General features: G+C 34.3%; 1 protein-coding gene and 1 long non-coding RNA gene across 2 annotated transcripts; both read left to right on the top strand.

Annotated features, from left to right (window-relative positions):
* The first annotated feature begins 5,956 nt into the window (after positions 1-5,956).
* LOC113770799 (pentatricopeptide repeat-containing protein At4g21065) lies at positions 5,957-8,050 on the top strand. The gene has a single exon (XM_027315383.1). It carries the CDS (start codon positions 5,992-5,994, stop codon positions 7,855-7,857), a length of 1,866 nt encoding a protein of 621 aa, XP_027171184.1. The 5' UTR covers positions 5,957-5,991; the 3' UTR covers positions 7,858-8,050.
* A 6,986-nt stretch (positions 8,051-15,036) lies between these two features.
* On the top strand, positions 15,037-16,072 carry LOC113772549. The gene is made up of 3 exons (XR_003468563.1): positions 15,037-15,141; positions 15,249-15,420; positions 15,706-16,072. It is a non-coding gene; the product is annotated as an uncharacterized LOC113772549 (long non-coding RNA).
* The last annotated feature ends 777 nt before the right edge of the window (positions 16,073-16,849 follow it).

Raw genomic sequence — 16,849 nt, 5'->3', positions numbered from 1 at the left:
TGAGTTGCTTTGGTATCTGACTAAAAAAAAAATCAACTTTTTTTTCTTTCTTTCTAACACTGAAAAATGACTAACCATATCTAACAATTTCAACTAAATTGCTAATGCTAATGTTAACAAACATGAAAATTTCCAAAAACCCATAGTAGACAAAAATCACTCTTCATCAATTTCACTCTGGTATATCTAGAAGGTAAAACACCTTTAACTCCAATTTTAAATTAATTAATTAGACATCAATTTCATTAAAAAAAATAGAGAAATTTAAATATTATTTATTTTTTTAAAGTTTCGACTGAATAATATATTTAGGCTGCCTATTATCCATCGCTAGGATCAAATTTTATGTAGTTCTCAAAAACTATTAACTTATATACTCCACCTTCAAAGGTTTTCAATTTCAAAAAATGTCATTTAAAACAATATTTATGAATAAATCATCAATTAATAAAGAAGCAGGGTAAGTACCTCAATCGATAAGTTAAAACATCACTTAAAAGAGAAAGTAAAGTGTTAACTAATAATTATTATTCAATAGATCAAATAGAAGGGCACGGTCAAATAAAATACAAAGTACATATTTAACTCTTCAAATCTTTTAACATTTGAGACAAAAAAACATAAGGCATATTGGAGTAGAACTATCCCAAGATGAAAGTGAATGGGAGACTACTATGAGTCCCTACTGAACAAATGCACATTAGATTAGAACCACGTAAAGATAATATAAAAGAGATATACCAGGTAGTGTACACAAATTGTTAGAGTTTCTCCTCCCTTTCAATAAGAGCTATAAGGATACCACATTATGAGAAGAATACCTTCCTCTTTCCAACACACGCACATGGAGTTATGATTCAACAAAATGCAAGAGGTTGATGAATAGAAGACTGAGACAAGAAAGATAAAACTAAGTTACCAATCTCATATACGAACACTTTGATCAAGAAAAGCAAACAACCAAAGCTGTTGCAATAAAACATTAAATCGATTGGATAGAAAATAGCGACTCAATAACAGTTCAAAAACAACTCATCTACACATTCTTCGACACATGGTTGGAAAAATATTTCTCCAAAACAAGAAAGCAAAATCAATAGGCAAATCTGATGCCCAAAAATCAAGGTGCCGCAATATTCAGGAAAAATCAAATTACACACATAACCAATAATGTTGACAAAGGCAAAAGAATAAAACAATTACCAAATTCAACATCCCATTTGAAAAAAAAGAAAGTAGCCGATATTTTCATGTTCTTAAAACTTACAGAGAACTAATCTCCACTTGTCCAAAGATATTTAGTATTTGTTTCCTGTTATAGAAACTATGCTAAGGCAAATAAAATTTTTTTCATCTGTTTTAAACTAAATCTTAATATAAATTAGCCAAACTGGTCTTCTTCTTTAGTCCCTTCATTAAAGAGTTGACCTGCTTCACTTGTTTAAATCATTTTTGAGATCCTTTTCTTCTAGGTCATTCTCTCAAAGAAGGAAATGCTATTACCATATTGATCAAAATATTATTGGCAAGTAAAATGAATCCAAGTATAAACCATTCTTTGATTATACCATTCAAAATGTCATCAATTAGGGTGACCAAAGGAAATGCAATTTTTAGCATATATACGCAAAGTATTAACTACAGGACTTAAAGAGTTTGAAAAATTGTGATTGGTCTGGAGCATATATGTCCCAACAAAGCGCCATAAGCATTAGCTTCAAGAGATATAGGTTTGACTTAGAATGTAGCCACAGGAAAAAAACACTATCAAAAGCATCATATCCAACAACTGGAACTAACGATAAGTTCATTGGATATAGCAGGTAAACTATTTAAAAGCTCAAAATGTCCAACTAACCTAAACCAATGAATTTACCATCTAAAGTTGACCATGTCACTAATTACTGACTAAATAGAAAAATGCTACAAAGAAAATTCTTGCGAGAAACTAAAGTATTGGATCAAAATTATAAAATAAACAAAAATACTACCAAGATGGTATCTTTAACAGCAGTATCACCACCTTTCTCTATCCCTTCATTATTTATTGAATATTTTGAATACGCAAAAAGAAGAAGAAGAAGAAAAAGAAGATAATATCTTAATTTACATATTATATATGTTCCTTCTATTTGAAGGGAGATTTTAGAAAAAAAAGTGATACAAGAGACATTTCAAGAACAATAGGATGCAACCAATATTATTAGAATCCCCCTAAGCATTTACCACAGGAAAAATAGAATGTACTACAAATATGCTGAATCTGATATATACACAGTTAAATCTGGTTATTCAAGCAACAAGATAAAAGAGAGAGAAAGGAGCAATAGAACTATAGGGAAAGAAAAACTTAGACAAGCATGGACAAAAAGGAAAGTGTGGAATAGTCTCTAAGGTTCCAATATGAAACACAAGCTAAAACACTTCATTTGAAAGTGCCTTCATAGTAGCTTACTAGTAAATGAAGTCATTAACCATAGGATTGGAAAAGGAGATAAATTCCACAGAAATTGTGAAGAAGGTATAGAATCCTTAGAGTATTTATTCTTTAATTGTAGTGTGGCTAAAAGAATCTAAAAGCTGGCTCTTGTTAATTGGGAAGGGCTCGAGAACCTGTGATTCTATTTTTGGAGACGGTGGGAAGGTTTATTAGAGGCAAGAACTAGAGAGAATGGAGAGGACCATATCGAACATACAATAAATATACTTTAGTAGATATGGAAAGCCAAGAATAGGGTGCAATTCACATGTGTAGTAGCACTAATGAATAGGATGTACTTCAAAGAGTCCAACAAGAATGAATCAAGTTCAAGAAAGTTGACGAATGTGACAATAGAGAGAGCATCGCAAGAATAGCTCAACTTCAATCTAGGCAATATTGGAGTCCACCAAGAGAAGGGGTTTATAGAATAAATACGGACGCGATAATCTCCTCTCAGATGATAAGAATTGGCCCAAAAATCATAGTAAGGAACTAGACAAGAACAATACTTAAAGATTGGGCACTAATAAAAGTGGATGTGTCCTAAAGTCAATCAACTTCTAGAATTTAATATGCACTTGAATTATTTATATTATAATAAACGGCATTTTTATTATATTGATTACTTATATTTATATAAGTATGATAAAACCCTTAGAGTAAAGCTAATCAATAAAACTATAAGAGTTATGATGGTGAGATTCATTCGATTATAGATAAGGTTTATTTTTAAATATTTCTAGCCAAAATATTAACAAGACAGGGCATTGTTAATATGGTTAGACTAGCCTATACTATACTACTTCTACTTGAGAAGTAGTAGGCCTCATCTACTATGGTGTGTGAAACACTTAAATAGTATATGGGTGGTTGATAGGATGATTAAGTTCAATAGATTGATCCGTATAGAGATATCCTTTAAGTGCAAAGGATTAATCTCTAAGTGACGTTTGTGCAAGTGATCCTTAGAGTTAAGATTATCATGGTATCTTGAGTACGGACGGTTATATTTTGTTTGTTATAAGATTGCTCCCGTAAGAGGGAATGCTCACATCATTAGTAAATGGGTATATACTTGAAATATGGAAAAATGGTGAATAACTTATAAGGATTTACCATCTCTTATGAAAGAAGAATTATCTCACATCTGGTCATTTGTAGAAGTATAATTCGAAATTTTTAGTGCTAAGTAGAAGAGTCTTAGAAAGTGTTTCTAAGTACTTCTTCATTGGAGTTATATTTTGGGCACAAGAAATGAACATTAATCACATATTGGAATATGCACAACTTATTTCAAGATTAATGTGAAATAAGTGTGGTAAAAAGATATCAATTATACGGTAAACATTCACTAAAAGGTAAAGTTATCCACTTAACTTTTCTAATTGGTGGTCATGATGCATTGTTAGATGCTAATCTTTGAGCTATAAGAATGAGTTGATTGATTGGTGGAATCAATGATAAATTAAAAGGAGTTTTAATTTATCTAGATCTTATTTATTAAGAATTATAATTCATGCTTATTGTCAACGTATATGAGAATCTAACGGATCACATACATTAAGAACTTCTTTAATTAGATTAAATGAGTTTCAAGTAGGAACTTGATAGATAAGTTTCTATAACTTATAATTTAATTTGTGAGACATATTAAACTTGAGGGATTTATTGTGCAAATAAGTTTAAATCTTTCAAATACAAGAGTTGTATTAAAATAAAGAAACTGAACCTTATTGGAAACTGGTTTCAAGTTTCCATAAGGATATGGACAACTTATTTGTTTATTAATGCTCACTAAACTTTTGCTAGCAAGACTAATCGATATACATATTGCTTTGTGAGATTGTTGAGAAAAATCTTGAGAGAAAAATACCCAAAATTCGTCCAAGAAAAATAAGGAAAAAATCATATCTCTTATTTCTCTTATTGAGGCAAGTTTTTCATAGTGAGGGTTTTTCTCAGCCAATTTGTGGGAGGTGTCTTAACAATAGTTAATACTAATCTTGTTTAAACTAATTTGACCTAGGAGATTCTAAACTAAGGAGGTCCGTGTGGACCATTGTTAGAGGCTGTACACTTGTGCAACTAAATAGATCACTTCACCATTCTCTGCATCAAATCTCCACTGGTTCAAGAAGATCTCCATCCACGGATTGAGGTAATCTCTTTAAACAACTTTATGTCACATGAATTTAATCAAAGGTCGATCTACTAAATGAATAAAAAAAATTTTAATTTTCTCTATGCTTGTCTCTAATGGAACAAAAAAAGGGATCCCAATCCTAGAAAAAGGACAGGCAGTTCAATTCTAATGGCCGTGGAAGCAGAGTGCTAGGAGATTGATGTACAATCAGGCTGCAAAGATCTCAATAACAGAATCCAAACCCAAAACTCTAATCCCAACTTTATTGGAACTGTGATAGAGGACATACTGGAATTGAAACAAGATGATAGTTGTTCAAAGTGCACATACTGGATTTGATAGTGATATCAAATGAGAATCTAATTTCCGGGTATGGCTTGTTCAAAGTGCACAAGTAGATATGATGATAGTTGCCTTCTTTTGTAATTACAACTTGTATCATGTAGTGTTTATTTAAATACAAAGATGCCGTTTGACCAAAAAAAATACCATGATGTTGTAATGGTAATACACTGCCTTTTGGTTTAGCCCTTCACCTGAAAATTTGACTATTTTCACAAGCCATTGCCTGCTCACTTTCTTTGCGTTAAATAGTATGAATCCGCATTGAGATATCGGTGAGTTTGACAAAGAAGTTGTTGTCAAGAACCACAACCATAAAAGGATTTAATTGGAAAGAAAATATAAATTGAAGGACAAAATTACACTAAAACGTTTAGGGATGAAATTAGTATATAGACGATTTAGTTGAAAGATGAAAGTAGCCATTTTTTCCCATACATGCAACTTAACATCGTGTTAAGTAATGCAAAGCAAACTCTAACATTCTTTAAAGTTGTAAAATTCCATTTAAAAAATAATGAATTAGCCAGAACTAATAAACAACTCCAAAACAAAAAGTTTAGCGGTACTTTACTCAAGTACTACTAAACAATCTATTATCGCGATTAGGAATTTCTTTCATTATTAGTTGTACACCGATTTAAAACTAATTTAAGAGTAGGGAAAACTAAGAGAATTCAAGAAATAAGGTACAGAAAGTTACAGTAAACATATGGAAGGCAATTTCATTTTCTCGAATATTTTGTAGGTTTTTGTGTCATTTTATTTATTTTTTTTTTTAAAAAAAGTAGAGTGCTTGGAGTTTAGAGGCTAAAAATTTGGCTGAAATTAAAGTTCAGAAACTTAATCCATTCTACAAAACAAGCTGGAAGAACTAAAAAGCATCATACTTTGCCAAAAACCCTCCCAAAAAGCAGCAACCATCGCATGCTATTGGTGTGTCTACAGCCGTATAGCGTATCATCTGGCCAGTTTTAATGTTTTATTAGCCATCTAAGGATGCTAAAGTATGAATTGATCTGATATGCCCCCACAAGTGCAACATTCTACATCATCAGACCTTCCTCACACCAGCCCGAGTAATGCCAGCTTCTTAACAGACCTCACGTCTTCTGAAAAAGCAACAATTTTCGAAGAAAATCCAAAGCCATACGTACTCAAGAAATGCATAGCACTTCTACTCTCATGTGCCACCACTTCGCGATACAAACTTCGCCAAGTTCATGCCTTCTCAATCAGACATGGGGTGGCTTTGAGCAGCCCAGACATGGGCAAGCACTTGATCTTCACCCTTGTTTCCTTTGCAGGACCTATGTCCTATGCTCAGAAAATCTTCAGTCAAATCCAAAACCCGAATATATTCACTTGGAACACGATGATTAGAGGCTATGCTGAGAGTGAAAACCCGAGTCCAGCTGTTGGGATACACCGCCAAATGCGTGTGGATTCTGTGCAGCCGGACACTCACACGTACCCCTTTTTGTTGAAAGCCATTGCTAAGATGATTGCTGTGAGAGAAGGCGAGAGAGTTCATTGCATTGCCATGAAAAATGGGTTTGAGTCGTTGGTATTTGTTCAGAATGCTTTGGTGCATTTCTATGGTGCCTGTGGCCGAGCCGAGAGTGCGCTTAAGCTGTTTGAGAAAATGTCTGAGAAGAAAAATCTTGTGGCTTGGAATACTTTGATTAATGGGTATGCTATGAATAGTAGGCCTAATGAAGCATTGACCCTTTATAGGGAATTGGGGTTGGAGGGTGTTAAACCTGATGGTTTCACTTTGGTCAGTTTGTTGACTGCTTGTGCTGAGCTAGGGGCTTTAGCTTTGGGTGGGAGGGCTCATGTGTACATGTTGAAAGTTGGGTTGGATAAGAACTTGCATGTGGCTAATGCGTTATTGGATTTTTATGCAAAATGTGGGAAGATTAGGGAGGCAGAAAGGGTGTTTGATGAGATGGAGGAAAAGAGTGTGGTTTCTTGGACTGCTTTGATTGTTGGGTTGGCTGTCAATGGTTTTGGTGAAAGGGCAATTGAGCTTTTCAAGAAGTTAGAGGAAGAAGGCTTGGTGCCTAGTGAGATTACTTTTGTTGGCCTGTTGTATGCTTGCAGTCATTGTGGGATGGTAGACGAAGGTTTTGCTAATTTCGAGAGGATGAAAAAGGAGTTTGGAATTGTGCCTAAGATTGAACACTATGGTTGCATGGTTGATTTGTTGAGTAGAGCTGGTTTGGTAAAACAAGCTTACGAGTATATGCAGAAAATGCCTCTGCCACCCAATGCTGTGATTTGGAGGACTTTGCTAGGTGCTTGCTCAATACACGGGCATTTGAATTTGGGAGAGCTTGCCAGAGATCAACTTAGGATTTTAGAGCCTAAACATTGTGGGGATTATGTGCTCCTGTCAAATCTTTATGCATCTGAGAGACGTTGGGGTGATGCTCATAAAATAAGGAGGACAATGCTTAAAGAAGGTGTTAAGAAAGTGCCAGGGCATAGTCTTGTTGAGCTGGGGAATTCCATACACGAATTTGTCATGGGAGACAGGTCCCATCCTCAAACTGAAGAGATTTATGCTATGCTCGCGGAGATGACTAGGTTATTGATATTGGAGGGTTATGTGCCTCATACAGTGAATGTGCTTGCTGACATAGAGGATGAGGAGAAGGAGACTGCTCTTTCTTACCATAGCGAGAAGATTGCAATTGCATTCATGTTAATCAGTTCACCACCAAGAACCCCAATTAGAGTGGTCAAAAACCTGCGGATTTGTGCTGATTGCCACCTCGCAATTAAACTAGTGTCAAAGGTTTTTGAACGGGAAATTGTTGTGAGAGATCGTAGTAGATTCCACCATTTTAGAGATGGAACTTGTTCTTGTAGAGATTATTGGTAGATTACTAGAGGCTGGGTGATACAAAGTTGGATTCTTTTTAAAGAAAGATGCTGATCTGTTGAATTTCCACGGACCTTTCCATCTTGTACGCAATTATGGACTGGAAGCTGATATTTGATAATGAATTAATGCAGTCAAATACACCTAATTTGATGTTTTAAATTGTGCTCAAGTTGGGCGTTTCTTTCCCTGTATCCTTTCATCTTAATTGACTTTAATTTGAGATTGAAATGACAGAAGAACTTTTATAATTTTATTTATTTATTTTTTTGGCGCTGATTGTTTAACTGCTAGTATTGCATTAGTTCTTATGGTTACTAAAATGAGAGGATAAGGGAAGAAGAGGAATGGCTTATAGTTTATGAGGACTTCTAATTGACAGTATTTAGCTATCATGTACTCCAATCTTCATGAACTTAAGTTCATACTGCAGATTAGCTTGTGCTGAAGAAAAATCGGAGATCTTGTAGTCATAATGTTCACATATTTCACAGTTTTGTTGTGCTGTGGCTGCATTAGGCACTCTGATTGTTGTTGCTTTCCATCTACTACCAATGGTGCCACTCATCATTGAACTGAAGGTTCTGTTTGATCATAAAAGTTTCTATGGTTGAAGTTTTTCTTTGTTAATTGTCAGTCATATGATTTGAAGATTTCACTTCAGCTTCTTTAGCTTTTCTTGGTTTTCATGACTGTATTCACTTTGCCTTTGCTTTGTCTTTTTGAATCAGCCAGATTTGAGTTTTTACGTTCCAAAAAGCACCACTATAGTGCTGTCTTCTCCACCCCCACCCTCCCGGGGAGGGCCTTTTCCTTCTTTTGGCTTGCTTATGTTGTTCTTCATGATTGCTGAATGAACTTTCTTTGAACTTGAACAGACTATGACACTAATAAGTTTTTCATTCATCCACAACTTCAAATGACAGGCATCTGAATTCTGAGAAAGTTAATCATTCAAAATTTGGGCATGTCTGATTTAGTTGTAGCACTTATATGTTTTATCCTTACATCTGTAGGATGTGTTTTCTTGCAATCATGAAGGTAGCCTAAGATGTGTTAGCTAGTTTTAGATCCCTTGTCATAAAGTATTATTTGTGTGTTTTTCGATAATATTTTCTAATCTCTCTCTCTCTCTCTGTAAATAATTTTGACAACATAATAACATTATTCCAGCTACTGTAAATTTCGTGGCGGTACAGCAGAAAAGTTTAGATAAATCTGCTCAAACATCTGGCTACTAGCTGTAGACTTATGAGATGTTATTTTTCTGTATTCTTCAAGCAATTGTTTCACCTGGTAGTCAAGAGGCATTTGGTGGTTTTAACTCAGAATGAGAACAGTAAACTCTCTCTTCCTCTGTTCTCACCTTTTTTGATCATCTTCTTAAACTGATACGCCGAGACATTCACTTGGAGGTTTCGTAACTGAGTGTTCCTGTTGTTCTTTTCTACTGCTTCCTTCTTGGCACCTGGATGATCCCTTTAGAGAAGACTGTTGCTATGATAAGTGATCTCCCTTCTTTCAGGGACCTGTTTGATTCATCCAATAACAATACACAGATTAAGCCGAATAGAGTGCAGGCAATATTTCTTTGTGGAGTTACAGAGATAAGGTATAATAGCCTTCTCCATCCTCATTCCTTCATTTTAATTTAATCATTACAAAGCCTCAAAAGTAGGAAAAAAAGTCTATATTCATTAAGGAAAACAAAATGTTCATTGAAGGCTCTACTATGGCTTGGCTGTGAGCTTTTGATTTTATCGTCTTTGTTTCCTGTGCTTAAGTGCAGAGTTTTGAGTATTAGAGGAATAAGAACTGATGCTTTTCTGCTGCCTGCTCTAAATGCTTCAAAGGTGGTGCAAGCTTGATAGCAGCTGGATGTTGAGTAGAGCTCACTTGCAGGAAATCTTTTATATGAACCATAGTTGTCTTTTTGCTTCTCCTTTGCATCCAAAGAGACAAACATTTTGCTTCTTAGTTCACTTATATGCTTTCTCATGGTGGCTGCTAGCTTTTGTCTCACTTATTACATACCTAGATTCCAAGAATGCAAAACTACTTCTATTTTCTATTTTACATATTGAGGTTGACAATAGTACAGAAGCATTACAAAGTCCACTTATATGATGTCAATTCTTGGAATTTTCTGTACTTATGAGTGTCAGTACAATTTATATAGCTGGTTGAATTATAGAACAGGATAGCTAACAGAGAAGTTGGAGAAACCTGTATTGCTAATGTTGTTTTTTAATTGTTTTTTGCTTTGCTGTCCTTTAATTACCTTTGCTTCCACTTTTCCCTTTATACAAATTACTGAGGCTTTAGACTTATTTTAATGCATATCAATTTATATGGTTTAACAACTCCGGAAATGAGTATGGCTAGCAGCAGAGGTCATTGCATTTTATATGTTTAATTTCCAGCAGGGAATCACAAAGGATAGAAGCTATATTTCAGTAAGTATTGTGAAGACTCAACTATATTGAACTTGAAGTTCTTGAATCTTTGAACAGGACAAAATCTGGACTAGATACCCGTGGACTATGTTACTTGGACTCTTCATTTTGCCTTCTTGTACCCATGTTGGACTCTTTATTTTGCATTAGAGTAGCTGTGTTCACGGGACTCCTGCTCACAAGTTTGAGTAACATTGCTTGTGGACTTGGCTGGAACTCAGGAAGTTAAAAAAAACTGGACTTGAGGTTGAGTTCTTGAAGAAACTAAATCAACAAATGCTTTTAAGTCCTGGGGAATGTAATTAATGCTTTTACTGGTGGTTGAAGTGGAATAGCAAGTTGCATTCCACATTGAGATTGTAAGCTTACTAGGACCGTCCGGAATGCCCTTGTTAGTTTCCTTACCTGAGCTCAAATTCTTCATTGTGTAAACTCCTAGGGCCAATTGGCTTCCCTTTCACAAGAAGGTATTCCCACACAGACTCTGCTTTTGCTGCTGCTCACCAAGTCTTTCAGATGCTCAAGAGATCTTGTCCTCTCTTGGCTTTGAAGCAACACATGTCATTCTACGTGTCTTTAAATTTTATGCTTTTTCTTTTTGTTTATAATTAAAGATTATGTGGATATTCTTTGATATTATTTCACTCATTAGTCTTTTGATCCTGCACTGCTATATCTAACTATAATATAAGAACCAGTTGGCTCTTCCTGTAGCTATTCCAGCTGCTGCCACGTGGCACTATGGAAGGTGGAAGCTTGTTGATCTGGGAGCTCGGGCTACAAACTTTGACATATGGGCCGGTCTGCCTGCTTTCAAAGAAAACGGGAAAAGGGCCCATCAACTTCATGTTATCGTTTTTGTAACCTTTTTTTTTGGGTAGAATTGAATGTGTAGCTGTGCAGCCTCTGCCAAGACAGGAGACCAGCCATCTTATTTGACATATGGGCCGGTCTGCCCGCTTTCAAAGAAAACGGGAAAAGGGCCCATCAACTTCATGTTATTGTTTTTGTAACCTTTTTTTTTGGGTAGAATTGAATGTGTAGCTGTGCAGCCTCTGCCAAGACAGGAGACCAGCCATCTTATCCCTGTTTTTCCGTGTTTTGCTTCTTTGGCTGGATGTCTTCCAAGACTTCGATCTTTGATAGGCATGCTTTCATCTCATCTTGACCTTCTAATCGCACCTAATCTATCCTGATTTCCAGGAAAATTTTTTCCCTTTCCTTTTATCTGTATTTGCACATCTCTTTCTCTAATCACACTCTCGCTCTAACCTTCATTCATTCTGGTTTTGGCTTTTTTTTTTCCCTCTTGATTCGGTATGTGCAATTTCATATGGAAGTACAATTTTTTGTTATTTCCTTTTTGGTTTGAACATTTGTTTGTTTCTTCTTTTTATTTCCTAACTAGGGTTTAATGAATCTAGATTTTTTTGGACTATAGTGTTGATTTTTTTGTTGGGTTTTCACAACAGATGAAGATCAGAAATAGGTGAATTTATTTTATTCTCATTTGAGGCTGTGAATGTGATGATACAATATTGTTGCCATGAGTTGTGTTTCAGGCTTGATACTAACTGGATTTAAGCTGTATCTTGGCGAGGCAACTTGGATGGCATTTTGGAGTATATATTATTCCAGAACTGCAACTGATTTGCAGCCATGGTTGTGCTCTTCTTCTTTGCCTGGCTTTGATAAACAAATTTGAGCCTTACTTTTAATTGTCAAAGTTCATTTTTTTTCATTTATTAGTCCAACTGTAGCTTAGTTTGTTCTTCTGAAATTCTCGTACAAATTCAATTTCACTTCAAGTATTACTGCTCCATGTTTTGATGCTTCCTTATCACTTATATCAGGTATTTTATGATCCCTTACAATGATTGCTTATTTTATATTTGCTTCGTTATCTCAACACATGGTTTTGGTACGACATTGCCTTCAGTTTATAAGACTACTAAGAAGAGGGTTGAATATGTGAAATCTCATAGGCATGGCTATCAAGTGTTTGATGAAATGTCTGTCTGAAACTTGGGATAATTAGTTCTTAGGTTGATTGCAAATGCAACAATAAATCTAGATGGTGTTTTTTGGATCTCTTGAGAAGGTTCTTTAAACAAAAGAATTGCCTCATTCAGGTTTCTATTGATATCTAAAACTAATAAATTAGCTTTATTTTGAATCAAATGTTGGCCATTTGATGGATTTTAGAGATTTCCAAGCGATTCAACATTGTCACTCAACTTGCTGCCCAGATTCTTCTTCTTCTTTGCACTGAATTCACTGGTAAGTTTCCAAACTTATGTTAACTTAAGGGTCTTTTTCCATTTTTTCCTATGTTTTTTGACATTAAAGTAACCAGCTGTTTTATAAAAACTGAGTGTAGCGTAACCTAATTGCTTTTTGCTTCTCTTTTGGTGGCTTCATAATACCAAACTCTTAAGACTTTTTCCTATATTTCTAAGAATCAGAAATTCTAGGAAAGTATTTTTCTTCGCTGCTTTTGAGAGATAGTCTTTGTGTCTAAAATGTTTTAATTTCTACGTTTTTGACCCTTGCTGCAAAGAAGAATAGTTAACCTAAAACTGATTTCTTTTAATTTTCTTCTCTTCATCAAAAAGAATATTCGATTTATGCTTTTTCATTTATTTTGTAAGTATCTGAATGAATTTTTGTTGTTATTGTAGGAGGCAACAAATTCAGACAAATCTTTCTACCGTCAATTGAATAATAGGTGTTTCTTGCTTCTTTTTAGCCGTTAAGTCATTCAAAAATGTTTTGTTTTATTCTTGCTGCTAATTGGAGAAATAAGTGAGTCACAGAAGAGTAACTTGAAATTGGTCCTTTACACTTCTTATTTGGAATCTATAGGGCTATTTGTTGAGTTCAAATGCTTGTGCTCTTCTGTTAGCAAAGCTTTTATTAACTAATAATCTGAGCCTTAATTTTGATTGTCAGATTCGATTGTTCAATTATATTTAATAGTTTGTATGTCTTGAGCTTGTGATTCAATTATAGCTTTATTTTTGTAGCTTTGACTATTTTACTATTTTTCTTGCTATTTAATTGCCTACTCTACAGTACTGACAAAAAATTCTTGGTACTTCTAATAATTTTTTGTCCCTGCTCTTTTCTTCCTTGTACTCCTGTAGATGTTAAAACTCTATTTTGAAGCTAGAGTTTTGAAATTAGCATGCTTAAGTTGCCAATAATTTTTATATAATGACAATGCTAAATATGAGCGAATTTAATCTATTGGAAAACTGAGCATTTTCTTGTGAAAATAAAGTTTGGGAAATGATTGTTCTAAGTCATTAGATTCTCTACCTAGACACTTTGTCCTTACCTGAGCGTTAAAATGCAAGGTTAATATTTTTGTCCTTACCTAAGCGTTAAAATGCAAGGTTAATACTCAGAATGCAACCTTATTTATTCTTTTTATAGATTTGTAAAATTATTTATACTTTAAGGGAAAATAAAATACCAAAATTGATATTTTTTCTAATGAGAGTATAAACATCATGAGAAGGGGTTTAAATGCTAGGTTAATTATTTATAAAGCATATATAAGTGCATCGCCTTTATTTAATTTTATAAACACTCTCCTTATTCTTTGGATTAGTGACAAGAAGAGATACGAAAAATTGATAAATTTTTCATAATACATAGACATTGGATAAGAGATGATTTAATTGGTCGCATAAAAATAAAAACAAATATTGCAGTTATGAGCCTTATGTGTTTAGAAAGTAATTTCTTAGGTTTTTATTTGTCTAGGATTTATTGGAAAAAAAAAAGCTAAAATTCATATTTTTACAGTGTGGGAAAAAAGTTAAGATGTATAAATCATATCTCTAATAGATATTTAAAAAGGAATATGGAAAAACTGATTTTTTTTTGCAATAAGACTACAAGTGTGTGCTAGGGAAGATGTATATAATTTATTTTATATAATTAAAATGAAACAGTCAAAGAATTATCATTTGTAGCTAAGCTGTATTTAATCACAAAGCAACTTTTAAGGTATTTATTTATTTGAGATTTTTCACTTTTATAAAATAATTTTGATATCTTGCTTAACTTTGGGCCGCTGGATTTGTAGTGTTTAATTGCTTTCCTTTTGTAACCATTACATCGTTCAAACAATCTGTACAAGTCATAGGCCACTATTTTACTTCCTTAAATGACCTCCTATGATTGGATGTTTACTATTTGCTAAGAGTTAGGTTGTCCTTTGTATAAATTTCAGCCACTTGATCAATTGTTTTTTGTACTTTCATCATATATTCACCATTAGATTGGATCATGAATCAATGGAGTGGTTTACTTACCACCATTGACTACTTTTTTAGATGAAAGTTTTGATAACAGTAAACAAGAAGGCTACATTTGACGAAGTAGATTAAAGCTCAGAAGCTTTTATTCATTTTGTCTGTTCTCATAGCTTCCTTCTTGGTCATTTCCATAAAACAGGGAACACAAAGTGTGCAGCATCTCCTTTTCCTATTGCTTGGTGAACTCTTGTCTGCATTGCTCTTCTATTTAGTTATTCAGTTATTTGTTGGCTTTGTAATATGCTTCTTTGGATGAATGTTTAATGCTTTATTTTTGTACCTTCCAGCTCATTATTCTGCACCTCGGATTTCCTGACTGTTTACTACCAATGAGTACATCTCAATCTAGTGTTGCATTATGGGAAAGAATTGAAAGATATTTCTGTTCATTTAGGCTGAGCTAAGCACATAAAGGCATTAAAGTGCATTTCTTCCACAGAAGACATCTACACCAAAAAGCTTGAAGCCATGTCTCTGAATAAAGATGAGCCGCATGAAAGGTTACCAATCCCTGATCCGTATTGTGTCACCAAAAGACAATATAAATTTGCGCTTATATTTTATACTACATGTTTTTATGACTAAGCAACATTGGGAATTTACACAGTTGAGGGATAATTTCAAAGCAGAAGATGTGAAACAGCTGTTTATACTGGATGGACTTTTCTTTGACCTCAGATCTGTTAAAGAGGTGGAATTTGTTTCTGAAGACATTACATCAAAAATGACTTTGACTGCTGCAAAAAGCTGTCGAAGATTTGAATTCCAAAATTGAGGAGGTAAAAAGTGAATCAGTTAATGCTCCATCTCTATACTTAGGCAGAACACAGGAAACTAATCAATTGATTAGTGATTTAGTTTCAAATTTTAATTAAAAAAGGAACTTGTTCAGTATTGAAACTGCTTTTTCATAGATGTGGCCTTTCATTTATCATAACCAGTTGTAAACATGGTAGGGTTGCATGACTTTGTAATTAAAGTTGATTATAGGTACTAGTTAGAAAAACTATACAATGATCATAGCTAATGGTTTAAAACTTATTTGCTCTTCAAATTTTTTACAGCTTACAAGTTACAAGAAGAACACTGTCATAAAAGCCACATTAACTGCTGCTGAAATGTCTGACCCCCACACAAAGGAAGTGCTAACTTTCCAAGTGGGACTGATTTCTGGAGTCATGTTCTCCTTTTTGTGCTGGACTGCAGCAACTAGTGCATAAAGTGTTTATGTACCAACTCATTTGTACATACCGAAGATACAGTGTTTCAAAATGCTTTAACCATCTGTATGTCCATTTTAAACATGATTTTACCATCATGGAAAAGTTAATCTATTTATTTTCCCAAATAAAGCTACAACTGGTTTTGGCTTTTGCTTTTCGGAGGATTTGGCTTCTGTTTCCTTATGCAGACATGGGCACTCACGGCATCTAACAAGGTTTGTTAACCAAGCCAACCGCTTTTCACTAATTTCCTTGTTGGAGGATCTAGTTGTTGGACTGTCATCAATTAATATCCGTTTTACTTTCAGCTTTTCTGATAATTTTTTTGGTTAATCGTTAATTAAAAGGAGACATTTTCTCGATTTTTATTATAGCTGTTGCAGCCTCTGAAGCGGCTATTGGACTTGGCTATTGAATTTGCGCTCTATATAGGATTGCATTGTTGTTTGGATTGCAATTAATAAGATTTGAAATTAATAAGATTGAGAAGGTGTTGGTTAATGATGTTCGAACATGTACTTGTTTTAAGTGCCTATTTATTTTCTATCAGTATCTCTATTTTCTGTGCTCCTACATATCACAATAGAAGCATCTGTCTTTATGATTATTTTGGTGTTTATGGTTATGCCGTCCATGGTTGCAGAATGCTCTGTTTGGTTCTTTGGTCTACCGCCTCTAATATTGCTATGTAGCAAAATGAAGCTTAAATGGAATGTAAAATCTGAGTACTTCACTGTGTATAGGAGCACAATTCCGTTGGTCAATGTGGGGTTGCTTGAATTCCAAGCCAAGAATGCCTTCAATTCAGCTCCTGTCGGCAAGTTGAGTATGTGAAACTTTTCCTCTGACTTGGTTGTGAAATGTGTGGTCATTCTAGAATATTGCATTGTCTGAATCCCCAGTCCAAATACACTTAGTTCTAGGGGGCGTATCAACCTGTCTTTCTAATACATGAATTTCCCTAATCTTTACAGGAATTTGTTAC

The sequence above is a fragment of the Coffea eugenioides genome, chromosome 5 (assembly GCF_003713205.1).
Source record: "Coffea eugenioides isolate CCC68of chromosome 5, Ceug_1.0, whole genome shotgun sequence".
NCBI lineage: Eukaryota > Viridiplantae > Streptophyta > Magnoliopsida > Gentianales > Rubiaceae > Coffea > Coffea eugenioides.
The sequence above is the reverse complement of the archived record's forward strand: the minus strand, read 5'-3'. Positions and strand labels throughout refer to the sequence as shown.

Excerpts from the sequence above, each read along its gene's own strand:
- LOC113770799 (XM_027315383.1), top strand. The coding sequence starts at position 5,992 with ATGCCCCCACAAGTGCAACATTCTACATCATCAGACCTTCCTCACACC.